At 35.0% G+C, this 15259-nt stretch overlaps 1 protein-coding gene across 1 annotated transcript; it reads left to right on the top strand.

Annotated features, from left to right (window-relative positions):
* Positions 1-435: 435 nt before the first annotated feature.
* Positions 436-14558, top strand: LOC130810527 (uncharacterized). The gene is made up of 18 exons (XM_057676628.1): positions 436-651; positions 1331-1507; positions 1612-1654; positions 5409-5530; positions 6021-6128; positions 6404-6545; positions 6646-6739; positions 7336-7427; positions 7552-8023; positions 8585-8727; positions 8890-9401; positions 10304-10471; positions 11595-11885; positions 12487-12924; positions 13138-13250; positions 13523-13607; positions 13785-13900; positions 13994-14558. The coding sequence occupies exons 2-17, from the start codon at positions 1331-1333 to the stop codon at positions 13860-13862; spliced, it is 3078 nt and encodes a 1025-aa protein (XP_057532611.1). The 5' UTR covers positions 436-651; the 3' UTR covers positions 13863-13900; positions 13994-14558.
* The last annotated feature ends 701 nt before the right edge of the window (positions 14559-15259 follow it).

Below are 15259 nucleotides of genomic sequence, written 5' to 3'. Positions count from 1 at the left end.
ACTGATATCAAATTCAAGCATCAAAACCTCCATATTAATCCCTCCTTAATGATTGTACTAATTAAAAAGAGAAATTTGATTTAGTATTCTACAATTTTACGTGTAATTTTATGGTTAAATGGCTATAAAATACTTCGAGAGTAATTTAAAGAACAATTTACTCTTAAAACAGATATTACATCTTCTTAAAAGACACGTAACATTATGTTACCATTTAACATTTTTTTCTCTTTTTAATATTTATATTGAATTTGATTTATGAGAGCCATTTCTCAGAAAAAAACAATCTATCATTAGACTGATTATTTAAAATAAATTATTTTTTTAATTTAAATTCCTTATATGAACTCGTCTAATCAATGTAAAATACTTGGTTAGGCAGGATGAGGAATGAGTAATGAATAATGACTAATGGCTAGTCTATGTGTATGACAATTGACAATTTTTAACATTTGTTTGGAATTGAATCCAAACAATCCAACGACGAGAATTTCATCTCCAATTCTCCCGCGTTTCTCATTCTTATTCTTGTCCATTGCATTTTGGAGCCCAGTTTCTACCTTTTCCTCCTCTGTAATCTTCAATCACTAAGCTTACAAACTTCAGTCCTCTCCAATCAACCGGCAGCCACTTTCCTTTTCTCCATTGAAGGTACTATTACTATGGTTCTACCATTCTCGATTCTAAGTTTTGTTTTTAAGTTTCAAATTATTGTCTCATATTCATTATTTTTAATTCATTTTTCATTGTGTTGCTGATTTAAATTCTTTGTTTTTGTCAATTCTAGCAAGTAGAAGTAGCATTTTTGATTGATTATTATGGGTTTTTAATTTCTCTTTCGCTCGATTGAAATTTCTATGTTTGCTGGGTGTTTAAAATTTTTCGAATTTTTGCTTGTCTATGTTGTCAATTTATCGTCTGCTTCTGGGATATTTAAGAGTGAAGATTATAAGCTTTTTGTCCTTAATTTTGATTGGGTTGGTTCTTGTTTTAGATGGTTTGTTGTTCCACTTTGCTTTTTCGCCAATTATTGGCAGATGGAAGTCTCATCCGAGGGTAAAGCTTTTTTCTGATAAACCCTAGTTTTTTTTTGTTTGTTTTGGTTTCATGGTGTGTAGAATTTTTGGATTGGGTTGAAACTGTTTGTTTTTGTTTTTATTTAGGTTAAACGTTTCAAATTTTGAATTGATTTAATCTTAAATTTGTTGGTGTGTTTGGGACTTGATCAAACGTTGATGAATGTAAATTTTTAATTTAAAATATTGATATCACATGTTTTTTTTGGATCCGCCCATGAGCTTATTTTTCTCTCTTTCCCTTTCCTCACAAGATGAATTCACAACTATTCAAGGGTTCAAATGTGTTCATGTCGAGAAATTTAGTTCCTCCAGAAGTTTTCGATTCACTTCTCGATGCCCTAAATCGCAACGGTGCTAACGTCGTACAATGCTGCGATCCGTCTCGCAATTCTACCGAAGATTTTCATGTCATCGGTTCCTCTAACCATGTGTGAATTGCTCGCTTATTTTCTTTTTCTTGATTTTAGTTATATTTTCGTTCTAATTTTTATTTATTTCTTATTTTTCTGGTTTTTTTGGTGACAACTTCCAGGAAAAATTCGAGGATTTGAGAGCTAAGGGATGCAATTTACTAGGTAATTTCAGTTTAAGATTTATTATTTTATGTGATTTTTTGAAATTTTTATTACATTTGATTTAATTTTTAGGGAAAAGAAGACGTAATAATCATTTCTATGATGCTGCTAGTTTGTGTAAATTTAATACTACTTCACATTTGAATGAATTTACCTTAGCACACGAATTACAGTAAGAGATATGTGTTGATTAATTTAAAAGGTACAAATTCTTGTGAGAGACGGTCTCTTTGAGAGACCATCTCTAAATGGGTCGAGCTATCATGTATTTTTTAAAATATTGTAAGTAAGCATTAAGAATATTGTAAGTAGACATTTAAGATATTGAAAGTAGGCATTAAGCATGCGGTAAGTAAGCATTAAGGATAATGTAAGTATGCATTAAGAATATGATAAGTAGATATTCATCTTTAATGGGCTAGACTTAAGATACGTCTCTCAAGAGACTAGCTGTTCAAAAGGGTAGAGGTGTAGGAAAGTAGAATACTAGTAAAATATTTTATTTTATATTTTATTCTGATTTAGTTTCCTTAATTTTAATGTTTCGTAATATTTTAGTTTCCTTATTCGATGTTCAAATTATGTAAAAATAGAGGTGTCCCTCTCATTGAATAATTAATACAAATCCAGTATTCACTTATTAAAACCAAATTTATATTTCCGCACTATGAATTTCTTCATGGTATCAGAGCTAATGGTGTTTTTCGGGGACCGGTGATTGGCCATGGCATTCATCATTAACCAGAAAAATCAAAACCAAACTAAACTAAAAAAAAAACAGATAAAAATCAAACCAAAACCAGAACAATAATCAAACCAGAAAAAAAAACCAAACCCGAAAAAAGATGATTTTCTTGGAATGAATGTTCCAAAGTATCCAAACATATAACCAAAAAATCCCTATTTACCCAAATGTTTCTGAAAATTTCGAATTTTACAAATTACACCAAGTGGTGTAATGAAATTAAACAAGAAATAGCAAATCGGTGGCGGCTCAATCATATAATTGCCGCCCCTCCAGAAAACAAAGATCCTCAATGGAAACAAAACGATGCACAAGTGATGTCGTGAATACTTTGCACCCTTGACACCACCATTATCAATGGTGTTATTGACCATACTGCTAGTGCCCATGAATTGTGAACATGGATTTCCACCTTCCTTGGACCCGTCACGGACGAAAGGGGGAGTGAAAAAAGGGAAGAAAACTGGTCAGAATCAGAGAATTCTCATTCCGGCGAAGTGATGAGTTCAAAAACGAAAAAGTCGCCTCCAAAGCTCCGGTGAGTCACCAGAACGGTGGCAAGACTACGTTCGCCATTCCTCATCAAGAAAACCGACAAACAAGCAATCCAAATCTAAGAACCCCAAAATCAGATTTCTTCAAACAAACCAAAAAATCAGAATTCATCAACCAAAACCAAAAATCAAGCAGAAATCCAAAAACACAAATCAAAAGGGTCACGACCGGAAAGCTTGCTGGAAAATAACACCAAACTCACGCCATTCCAGTAGCAAAAAACAACAAACAAACCACAAACCTTCACTGGGTGACCACCACCAAGGCTCCAGTTAACCGGACCGGCGGCATGGTCACCACAGGGGGTGGGGAAATCCGGCAAGAGGAGCAAAGGATTAGAGATTCAGAAAAAGAAAAATCAAAACATGAGAGAGGAGACGACAAGAGAGAGAATTCAGGAGTTAAGGGAGAAGGAGTGTGCCCACTTTCCAAAAATAGGGCCTTTTATAGGGAACCCACAACCCTTAACCCTAAAACAATTCCCATGACCAACGTGTCCACATACGGGTCACCCAAAGATCCGCGTATGTGGACCTGTTTCCAAGCCCATTTTTTCTTCCTCTTTAAAACCTAAACTTACTTGTTTAACCCATTTAATCTCTATGCCCGTTGTTATACCCGATTTTCTATCCAAACTCAAAAATTTGAAAATCAATTATGACAAATTTGTCGGAAAAATTATCAAAATGTCCTATGTAAAATCAAAAGATCAACTGGCGGATTTTCTGATCAAGGCAATTGACTCAAAAACATTGAAGAATATTTTTGACAAGTTCGGTCTCGGTGATCCCAAGACCAAACTTGAGGGGGAGTGTAGAAAGTAGAATATTAGTAGAATATTTTATTTTATATTTTATATTATTCTGATTTAGTTTTCTTAATTTTAATAGTCCATAATATTTTAGTTCCCTTATTAGATGGTCAAATTATGTATAAATAGAGGTGTTCCTCTCATTGAATAATTTAATACAAATCCAGTATTCACTAATTAAAACCAAATTTATATTTCCGCACTATGAATTTCTTCTAGAGGGAATATTTGTTTTTTACATGTTAATGTTTCTTACTAGAGCAACTTTGATATGGTTGATCTGGTTTATAGCGTAATACAAAATATAGACCTTTTTAAAAATGAGTGATACAATAGAACTTAAAGACCGGATGTCCAATATAGGTGTGAATTTCTAGAGTTTGTGTATTACCATGGAGATGATTCATGATGAAGAAAACCAGGTTTGGGTTTAACCGCTTGATCAAATTAGTAGTTGGAGCAACAATGATTAGACGGAGACTATTGAAAATTTCCTCCAATATCAATCGTACTCTTCTTATTGATATATAATTTGTTGCAACTATTATCAGTCTTCTTACTTCTTTTAGTTAGTGGTTGAGACTCAACATTTAATATGAAACGAGAGGTCTAAGGTTTTATTTCCGTTGACCTTTTATTTTCTCTCTAAAAGTTAAGGAAGTTGGACAAATGTCAACTGGTGTACTATGTGGTATGACATAATTCGTTAAAGGTGACATGATTGAAAATGTCAAGATGAAGGTTCCCACGGGGTAGAATCTTGTTAAAGGCTATACCTTTATGAAAATTTGACATTACTTAGTTGGAAGTTAAGTATCAATGCATTCATTTTATTTCATATACGCATGTGAGTATTGATACATTGATAGCCTTTGATGGGCATGTAGCTATGTTTGCTACCAAGGTCAATCGGAAACAACCTCTTTGTTGTCACTAATAAGGGTATGGTTGTGTACATTTGACCCCCTAAACCCCACTTACCTGGGACCATTTTATGGAGTTGGGGCTATGAAATGTTGTATTCATAGCTACTAATGCTGGTTAGATCTGATGATGAGCTGCATTGCTTTGATACATATGATTTACATCTTTTATGCACTCTATCTACCTCAATCAGATTGCAACTCCTGAGGTCGAAAGTTCTATGGGAGGGAATGAGATGGTATTGTTTGGATGAAAGTTGTGATTAATTGCCTCTCCCTCACATGATAATGAAGTAATGAACCAAGCTGTTAATTTCTGAGATGTTAACTATTCTACCACACATTTTTGCCTCGTATTTTTCGTAGTTATATGATTTATCAGAAAGGTCAATCGATAGTGAATAAATCTAGTTCCATTTTATTAGAAAATAGTTAGCCACATATAATAAAATGATTCTGCTCTCATATGACAGTCATATATTTTTTCTATTTTATTTCGGTAGTTATTTTATAATCTTAGCTATAACTTACACTAAAGCTTTTTTATTTTGTTTTCGAAAAAAACCTTCGTAAGTTGTATGTTTGCTCTTGTGGATTGTATTAAATTGGATGCATCTTGATGAGGCATTATTGCATGACAAAGATAATTTGGGGTCTTCATTAGTTTATCGTCTTTCTTTTAGGAGTTAGTAAAATTTTGTTACCTTTTTGTATTGACAGGTCCACAATGTGTTCTTTCCTGTGCAAAACAGAAGCGAGCCCTCCCTAAGCTAGGATTTGTTTGTTGTCTTGCTATGGATAGTGTCAAAGTGCTTACATCTGGATTTAGAAAAGAGGAAAAGGTAACTTTCAGGGGTGTATACATATGTGATACTCCATCATCTATGCTTAGATATGTCATGTAGGGGGATTCTGTTATCTCCATCATAATCTTGGGCGCAAGGTGCATGATTTTAAAATGTATTTTAACTCCATGCAAGGTGTAATTCAAAAGGTGTATAGGACGAGCACGAGGCATGTTAGTTCACCCACACTTTCTATAAATGGAATCACAACTTCATGTTTATGACTATTGAGCAACTTCATATCTGCCAAATGCAAAGCTTCATAATATGTTTAGATTTGTTTGGTTGAAAGGGTATTTGAAGAGAAATTCTTTTCATGTACCTCTTCGCTGGAATCTGAACTTGTATAATACATTAATACTATATATGCTTAATTAATGACTGAACTTATAAAGTTTAAAAAAATTTGCAGTGTCGATAATGTTTTCTCAGTGCCTTAGTATTTGAATTTTGGTGGAAATACCTCATTTCAGTTAACTTTTTGCAGGAAAAAATAGAAAAGATGGTGATTGCTATGAGTGGAAGCTTTTTAAATAACGCTTCCTCAGATGTTAGCTTTGTTATCGTAAAGAATGTGATGGCTGGGAAATACAAGGTTCTTCATCTCACCCTGATTTATAGATTATAGTATATCTTGTCAAAAAGAGGTTTCTTGATATGTTTGGATCTTGATTATGTACATTCGTGTAATTGTACAAATGTTGCTCTCATTATTATTGTCTGCCTTCTTATTTCTTAAGCTTTGGATGTAGATTTTCCTATGTTGGTCTGCCTCTATCCGTGCGTTATCCTCATAGCTTTCCTATTATTATTATTATTGCTGCGTGTACTTATTTTGGTCAAATTCTCTGTGTTTATGTTTTTTGGCAGTGGGCTGTGAGTAAAGAGAAGCATATAGTTACTATTAATTGGTTAAATCAGTGTTGGGTTGAGCATCGTCTCGTTCCAATGGAGTCATATCGTGTCCCTCCATTCTTAGGGTTGGTGATCTGTGTCTCTAGAATTTCTGGAGGTTCGTGTAGTTTTTTGTAGGTATTAAATGATGTTGTGCCTTTTTTTGTTCTTTTCAAAAAAGAAAAAAACTTGTCAATTTACCTGTTTTTGCTTTCCAGATGAGCGGAAGGTAATGGAGAAGCTAATCATACAAAATGGTGGAAAGTACTCTGCTGAACTCACTAAACTTTGCACACATCTAATTTGTGAAATATCCTTTGTCTTACTCATAGTTCATTCTAACGCCTTTTTGTATAATTAAATTTTTTTATTATGGTTTGGCATATAGTTACTCTTGTTATGTTGTCTTTGATATAATATTATTACTTGAGAATCTATTACTTGATCTTATAGACTTGTACTGTCATTTTGTCACCAATGCTGGCTTGTATATTCTACAAAGATCTAATCTTGTGATTTGCCAAAGTAGTTAATCAATGCTTACACTTACCACTGAACGTATCCCTTTATGCTCACTAGCAACTTATAGTGCTGATTATGCCTTTATGGCCACTTGGACAATCCTTTCACAGCACCGTAATCACCTTATTGACTTTTATGATTCCCAAAATCCAATTTCTGGAAATTCTTGTGAATCAAATTTTGAGTTGTAAATTCTATCCATTTTTCTTTTATATTGGCATAAACCAGCGTGCGCAAAGATGCTTGAGTGCCTTAATTTTTGTTGTGCTCATGCAATGACTATGAAAGCCTCCTGATTTTTTTGTTGAACTAGAAATTTTGCGTCTGCGGACTTTGTCATATATACTGCTGATTGCTAGTGCTTTTTTCCTTGACAATGCGAACATTCCTGAAGGTGACAAATTCAAAGTTGCTAATAGATGGGGAGACATCTATATTGTAACTCGAAAATGGTTTGATCAGTCAATTGCTAGACGAGGTATGCATTAGTGTACAGCTATAATGTCTAAAATGTATTTTGTTTAAAAACTGCTTCACCCTTCAGTTGCTATATGACACCTGTCTATGATGTCTTATCTTAGTTCTTTCCCTCACTGCAACAGTATGTCTCAATGAGGAAGCCTATAAAGTTAAGAACTGTCCAGTTTCTGCATTAAAGAATAAACTAAAAGCCAAGTCTAGTAAGGAGAAGTGCTCTATTAAATCATTATCTGTCTTGCAATCAGCAGCCACAGAGTCATCTTTGCAACCAGGTCCATCTCGAGGGACTACAGATTCAGATGTTGATGTTGCTCATTCTCAGAACATCTCTTCTGCATGTCGAACTGCTGAAGAGGAAGAAGCTGGACAGCCTGATCTATCTGTTCAGGATAAAAATGTGGAAGAATGTGTGGCTGATGATTCAGAGGGTGATGGCAATGATTTGTACCTTTCAGGTTGCAGAATTGGTCTGGTAGGTTTTAAGGCTTCTGACACACAGAAACTAGTTGGTATCATACGTCAGGGTGGGGGCTCCCGTTACATGTCATGCAGTGAGAGATTGACACATATTATTGTTGGAGAGCCATCAGATGTGTAAGTCTATTCATAGCACTTCCTTTTTGTGATAACAAAAGTGCATTTTTTCCTAATCAGTTCTAAAATAATAGTGTTCTTTTGTGCTTATGTGACCTTAGTTGTCAACAAGCAATTTACAAATTGTAGTTTGTGAGTGTTGGAAATAGTCCCTTTGCTGTTCCTAGTGTTATATATATTAGAAAAATTATCCCCTGAACTTAACATTGCTGGATCTTCACTAGTTTGTTTTTGCTCTGCTGTCAGCTAGTGATTGAATATCCATCCTCGCCACTGGTTCAGTTTGCAAAGTGAAGAACTTGATTGATCTACACAATCTTGGAAAATTTCTACTGCTTTTTGCTTCAATGTTTTGGTGTATGCTTTTTCTTTTTATATATTTGTTAATGTGATAATTGCATAGCATATTGAGATAAGATAGCTTCCAAGAGAAAAACTACTGTGGTTGAATCACAATTTTCTTTTAGTCTTTGCTTTTTTGTTAATGATTGGGCAATTCTTCAACTTCATATTTCATTTATATGAAACTGTACTTAGGGGTTTGTTTTTCACTTGCTGTAGCGAAAAGCGAGAGTTAAGAGGCTTGGCTGCTCACGGGGTCATCCATGTTGTTAAACGAAATTGGCTTGAAGATTGTTATCGTGTGAGGAAAGAGGTCCCTGTCATGCAGAAGCATATTGCTTTTGATATACTTCTTTGCAAAGGTTTCTTTCGTTTTCTATCAATGACTGGAATTTTTTGTTTGTCTAGTCGATCAATTCAATATAGTTGCTTGACCTGCTTTTTTTTGTGTATTCGTTGTCAAATGGTTTGAAATTATTTGTTCAATGAATTTACATTTTACTGTCTGTACATGTGCTGTAAAGATTTGATGGGCTTGTCTAGTAAAGCACCAAGTCTGGATGCGAGCCGCACTAAGCATGGAGAAAGCTCAAACATTCTTTCCAGCGCTCCTATGGCTCCAACTTTGCAAACTGTGAGTTTAGGTACTGAGATCCCAGTAGATAGAAGTGGAGCGGACATCTCAGATGTCACCCAAAACAGCAGCCACTCTATGAAAGGAACGAAGACTTCTTCACAGAGTAACAAGCCTTGCATTCTTTTCAGCAATCCTATGCCTCCAACTTTGCCAACTGCGAGTTCAGGTACTGAGATCCCAGTGGAGAGAAGTGGAGATGACATCTTAGATGTCACCCAAAATAGCAGCCATTCTGTGAAAGGAACAAAGACTTCTGCACAGAGTAACAAGCCTTCTGTAAATGCAAAAGACCCAAGTCAAAAAAAGAATCAATATTGTGATAAATTACAAAATAGGATGTCTACAGAGGTCTTTATTGGGAAACATTTTTGTTTCTCGCATTCTTTTCCTGATGATCAAGTAAGTTGTTTTTGTTTCTTTTGGTGGAGATGTTGACTTTCATGTTCTTTATCTTGTCACAAAAGTTAAAGTGTTAAATCCTCTAATGAGGTGAATTGAGGCCCACATGATTTGGCTAGTTTACTGTGACCATGTTTTTTTGTTTATTATTGCTTTTATTCTGTATTTCTTTGTTTCTTTTTACATTTATCAGTTATCACTATGTTTTAGAGAATTTTTTTTAGGTTTTCTATATGACCTACGTCAATGAGGTTCTTTGTCAAGGGCATTACTGGTGGATTCTTAGTGCTATAACGAATGCGATTAAGATATGTTTTTCTATCTTTGTGTTACAATCTTAAGTGAATTATATTAATTATTATCAAATTAACGTTTATGCATAGGAGCTTGTGGTGGCTTTTATGATAGCATAATACGGACAATGCAATTGCCTTTTTGTTGAAAGAGCTATAAGTTCAATTTTCTTTATGCACGATAATGTCTTTAACAATTTACCATTGGTCTTTCTATTGCCTAAAAAAGTCTTAGATGTTTACTTTAAGGGGAGGAGTTCTTTGCTAACCTTAGGATAGATTATCCATTCCCTTTTTCCTTAAGAATCTTGATACCTGTCTTTGTCATATGCCCTCTTTCTACCTTCAGTAGTATAATGTAGCGGTGGGATCATGGGAAGCCACTATCTTACCACTTTTAAAGCAAACTTGTGGAAACTTTTATTATCTTTTTTTCGCCCCTCGCAGTGTCCATTCTGGAGTGCTGGGATTAGTGTTGTTTAGTATGATTTTACAACTGTACTTAAGTTTTTGTATTGCAGATTGCAAATCACTTTTTATGAACTTTTTTGCAGTGATTAACAAACATTGTTTTTTTTTATGGGTGCATGGATTTGGGGATTTGCTTAGAGAGGTGAAGTTGTTCAGTGGATAAAGGAAGGCGGAGGAGTGTTAATAGATGATCATATCGTAATGAATGTGGATTTCACCATTGAATGCCATGGAAAGATTGCCAAACCAAACGCCACTATGCGAACTACTTATGTATCAAGTCACTGGATTCGTTCTTGCTTAGAAGTAAGTACATCTTAAAAATGTTTTTTTCATTGGTCATGCTAGATACACTCTATGGGTGGCTTGAGTTTTTATTTGTTGTACTTGGGAAACTTGATTGTTTGACATAATCAGAATGCTATACTTCCATAAAAAGTTTTTTATATTTAAGAATTGAATATGAGAAATGAAGCTCTTGAAGTATTTTGCAAGAATCTTCCATTGCTGAAATAATATCTTCAAATTTTCTGAACTCGGGCTTTATTATTCGCAGTACCCAAATATGAATCAGTCTTATTGAACATGAATCATAATCAGTATCACATGATTCGCCCACTTGACCTACGAATCCCAATTGGATCTAATTGACCCAACCGGGGTTCTTTCACAGATCAATTCACCATAATTTGCAATTCAAATCGGAAAAAATTCAATCTATAAGTCTTAGGGCTGATACAAAGAGGAAAGAGGGATTGATCTTTAATTCATGATTAGTTCGTGATTCTTTGTTTAGGAGTTTGGAAGTCAGTCGAAGACTTCTTGTTATCTTGCTTCCCAATTGTACTAAACTTCCATTATATTCTTCTATTCCTCTGTTCTTATATTCCTTTCTGCCGAATTGTTACAGTGGGCTGCCATTTATCTTTCATCATGTTGAGTGACTCTGTCCTTCTAAAGGGGATACACTCATATCAGAGTCTTACATTTTAACAATGAAGCAAGAGGAAAAGACAAACAGATTCCAATTTTGGTAGAAAACATTACATGACATGGTACATGAAATATTGTTCTATTACTCTATTGATTTCCATATAGTGAAATAAGTGAAGCACTTCGCATATTGATGTTTCCATATGTTGAACATTTATGTTGGCAGACTCCCAATTCTTCTCTTCACATCCCAATAGTATTTCACAACTTTGCAAATGTAGGGAGTAACTTTCGGTATCCCAATGCCTGTCTTCGCATATAAAATGATGTACACATGTATTCATGTCCACAACGGTTATGCGTTTGCTCTATGCCACTTGCTTGTTTGATAATGTTTGATTTGCATAACTGATGTTCTGATACAGTGAGATCTTGAATTTTGGACTATGTAACTTTCTTCAAGAAAATGATGCAGACTTGCAATTTTGCATTACAGGATGGACGCTTGCTTGATGCTGATAGTCACATCCTTTATTCACCACTTCCTTGCCGGGTACCTTTGCCTGGTTTTGAGGGCTTACGATTCTGTGTATCACAGTATACAGACAAAGAGAGATCACTTTTGCGCAATCTTTGTCATGTTCTTGGTGCTGTGTGCAAGGAAAAACTTACCAAGAGGATTACCCATCTTTTATGTAAATATGCCACTGGCAATAAGTATGAGGCTGCCTGCAAATGGGGAATTCACCCAGTTAGATGTGAGTGGCTTTACGAGTGTGTCAGGAAGGTAAGAATTTCAGGTACTTCAATGACATTCTACTACCATAATGCCTATAGTGGCTCCCACCTGGGCGGGATTTAGGGGGTGGTCGGATTTACGCAACCTTACCCTTATTAGAGATTACAAATAGGTTGTTTCCGATTTACCTTTGGTAGCAAGCACATCATGTGCAACTTCACATAAATAAAAGTGCACATGTTTTTAGAATATCTTTACCTTTGTCTTTTGCAGCCCGTTTGGTAGTTAGTAATAAACGGTGGTAATGGAAATGAAAAACTAGTGTAATTTTTAGTTGAAAAATCTCTTGGCTAACTTGATGACCATGCTTCTCCAACTCCAATCATCTCATTTTCTTCATAAAAATCATTCCAATGCGTTACCATTGGGAGAGGTGGTATTAGGTGGTAATGGAAATTTGTAAACAAAAAACTTTTTTGTGATAAAAGTTTCATTACCATGGGAATAATATAAAACTTTTGATGAAATTTTACTCTAAATCATTCCCATTACCACCAGTTAGTACCACTAACCAAACGGGCCGTTAGAGTTTGATTAGTCATGGTATAAGCTAGTAAGAAATAGTTATATGTGACATTTACTTCTGCAGTGTGACATTGTTTCACTAAGTGACTTCCATCCAGAAGAGCCCGAGTCAGGTGTATGCATTACGACACAAAATACTACACAAGCTTCCAGACTGATCTCTATGGAAAATTCATCGCAGTTCTCAAGTCAGTGCCAGGACTTGAGAAAGACGAATACTTTCGGGATTGACACCAAAGGAAATGGTCATGATGTTCCTGATGTTCCTGTCTCTGTAAAGCATTGTTCATCGCAGTTCTTAAATCGCTCCCAGGACTCGAAAAAGACATTTACTATGCAGTATAAAAGACCAAGGTTATTGGAATCAATGAATGGATCAAATCAAGATGCGCAAGTACGTAAGATCTCTGCAGTTGAGCTTCAGGATGATGCTAAGGAAAATGGTCCTGTTGTTCCTGATGTAGCTGCTGCTATAGAGGACTTGTTGGAGCATACAAGCATGGTGCCTGTTGCTTCTTTTAAGTTGTTATGCTCCGTTATATATATCTTAAACCCGACTTGTGTGTGCAGAGATAATGACATTAGTCAACGTCAGGAGTCAATGCATGAATGTATTAGGAACTAAATATTAATATTGCTTATTAAGAACGAAAAAAACGCTTCTTTAGTATGGATTTGATTCCTAGCTAAACCTTTCTCTTGTTTTGGATGTCAGATTCAAGATATAATATCACCAGTCAGTACAGAGTGTGAAAATAGTTCAATCCTTGTTAAAGATCATTCAGTTTCTCATTCTGCTTTAGGGCCTTCGATACATTGGTTTAGCAGGTAATCTTGCTCCTCCCCCAATTACCCATTTCTCTACCTTAACGTTTTTATTGTCGTGGAAATTACGAGCATGTGTTTCTATTCTCGTTGACTGTTATATAATCTGATCGAAGTTATTCATGAATCATAATTTGAGATTGTATCATGATTTGCATTCAGCTTAATGCTTAGAAATATAATTATTTTATTCGCTTCTAAATTTTAATTATAAATATTTGCTTCAGCATTATGCTCATAATTGCACCGACTTGAATTCTTGTTAATTTCTTCAGTCTAGGGAAGGACCCTCAAACTCCATCTAAAGATCAGAGCATAGGCATTCATGATGGTTTTAGTGAACCACAGACAGAATCTCAGGTTTGTTGAGTTTTTTCGATTAATTTTCCTGTTTCGATGTTTAGTTTCTTCATAGCTGAACAACCCAAGTTGTTGAAACAATGAACTGACATTTTGGTTAGTTACTCAATGAAATTTATCTTTCTATTGTGAGTTGTCCGAGATCTAGATGTTGTTAACTTTAAGCCCCAAATGCAGATGGTTGGTTATGAAGAAGATCTAACTGGCAGACAGATGATAATAGACAGAGTTCGAACCAGAAGCAGCATGTTTTGAATCATTTGACGAACTACGAAGGAACAAATGTAGCATTGGTAATGTTCTGACATGGGTAGATGCTTAAGATGTCACTCTAAAATCATTATATGCAATGGGTATGAAACTACCAATACATTTTGTCTATGCAGGAGCAGGATATGGTTTAAGAGCACTCTTTTGATCATTGGACTCGATAAAGCTAACAGTTTGGTTGGCCGGAAAGTCTTTGAGGCTTAAATTAGCATCATATGAAGAATATGACCCAGTTTCGTGTTTTTACTTGTGCGCGTCTGCCTTCCCACGGCCAGCAACTGAGCAAAAGAGCAGTAAACCTGCAAACTGATGGTAAATCTAGACTCCAGACTCCCGCCTGAGCCTGATTCTTCCGTTTTATCACATTGATGGAGTATCTGGGTTCAAAAGCTGCAGTTACAGTTCTACATGAGCGGTAAATAATGTTTATTTATGTACAAAATGCTAATGCTGGAGCTGGTGATAGGCCTTTTTGTATGCTAGCAGACATCGGTAACTTTTATAATCTCACCACAAGGGATCCTACACAAAACGTCGATATTGATAATCATTCGTGTGGTTCTAGCTATGCATAGATAGTCAAGTCCTAGGTCATTGTAAATTTTTTAGATCCTTTCTATCCGAACAATATTTGTATTATCCAAAATATATTCCGATGGCTAGTATTGACTGCAAGCAAGAGATCGTAGGCGTATTTAAGGGGTAGTATATATTTTTGGTTGATTTTGGTTGGTTGGTTGGTTGCATGGAACTAATCTAGCAACTTATGAACAATTAAACAATAACTAAATTTTAGGATTTTTAGGGTTAACACATCAATAAGATAGAAAATTTGTAGGGTTAGCATGTAATTAAGGTTAATGACTATCTTAGTTGAAGGTCAGCTCTATTTTCTCAATTTGATGACAAAGAGTAAGGATAACAAAACTATCTTAGGCAGTACATTAACAGAAAAACGAAAGGACATAAATCTATTTAGGGCAAAGCAAAAAATCTAAGGCAAGTACTTACAGACACCCTAGACTGGTTTACGTAAGATCTATCTTCAATCATCATTATCTTCACATTACATAATTCATGCTTTCTGATCAAAATTAGACACAACATGTGATTTTATGCATGAAAAAACAGCACTAAAACCCTTTTTTTTTTTAACTTATTTTAAATTGACGGGAATCAGTGGGTCGGATGAAATTAGGGTATTGTACGATGCATCCACTTATTACAAATACCATTTTTTTAGAGTATTTACTTTTATTTGTAGCTAAAGATAAGAGTGTCTTGGGGGAATGAATATGAAATGTCCACTTTTAGAAATCATTAAATCGATTCGAGTTAGGTATTTTGTGTTAGTTCAAAATCAGGTCTTATGCTTACATTGA

The sequence above is a fragment of the Amaranthus tricolor genome, chromosome 4 (assembly GCF_026212465.1).
Source record: "Amaranthus tricolor cultivar Red isolate AtriRed21 chromosome 4, ASM2621246v1, whole genome shotgun sequence".
NCBI classification, from domain to species: Eukaryota; Viridiplantae; Streptophyta; class Magnoliopsida; order Caryophyllales; family Amaranthaceae; genus Amaranthus; species Amaranthus tricolor.
Note: the sequence above shows the minus strand (reverse complement) of the source record. Positions and strands in the feature narration are given on the sequence as shown.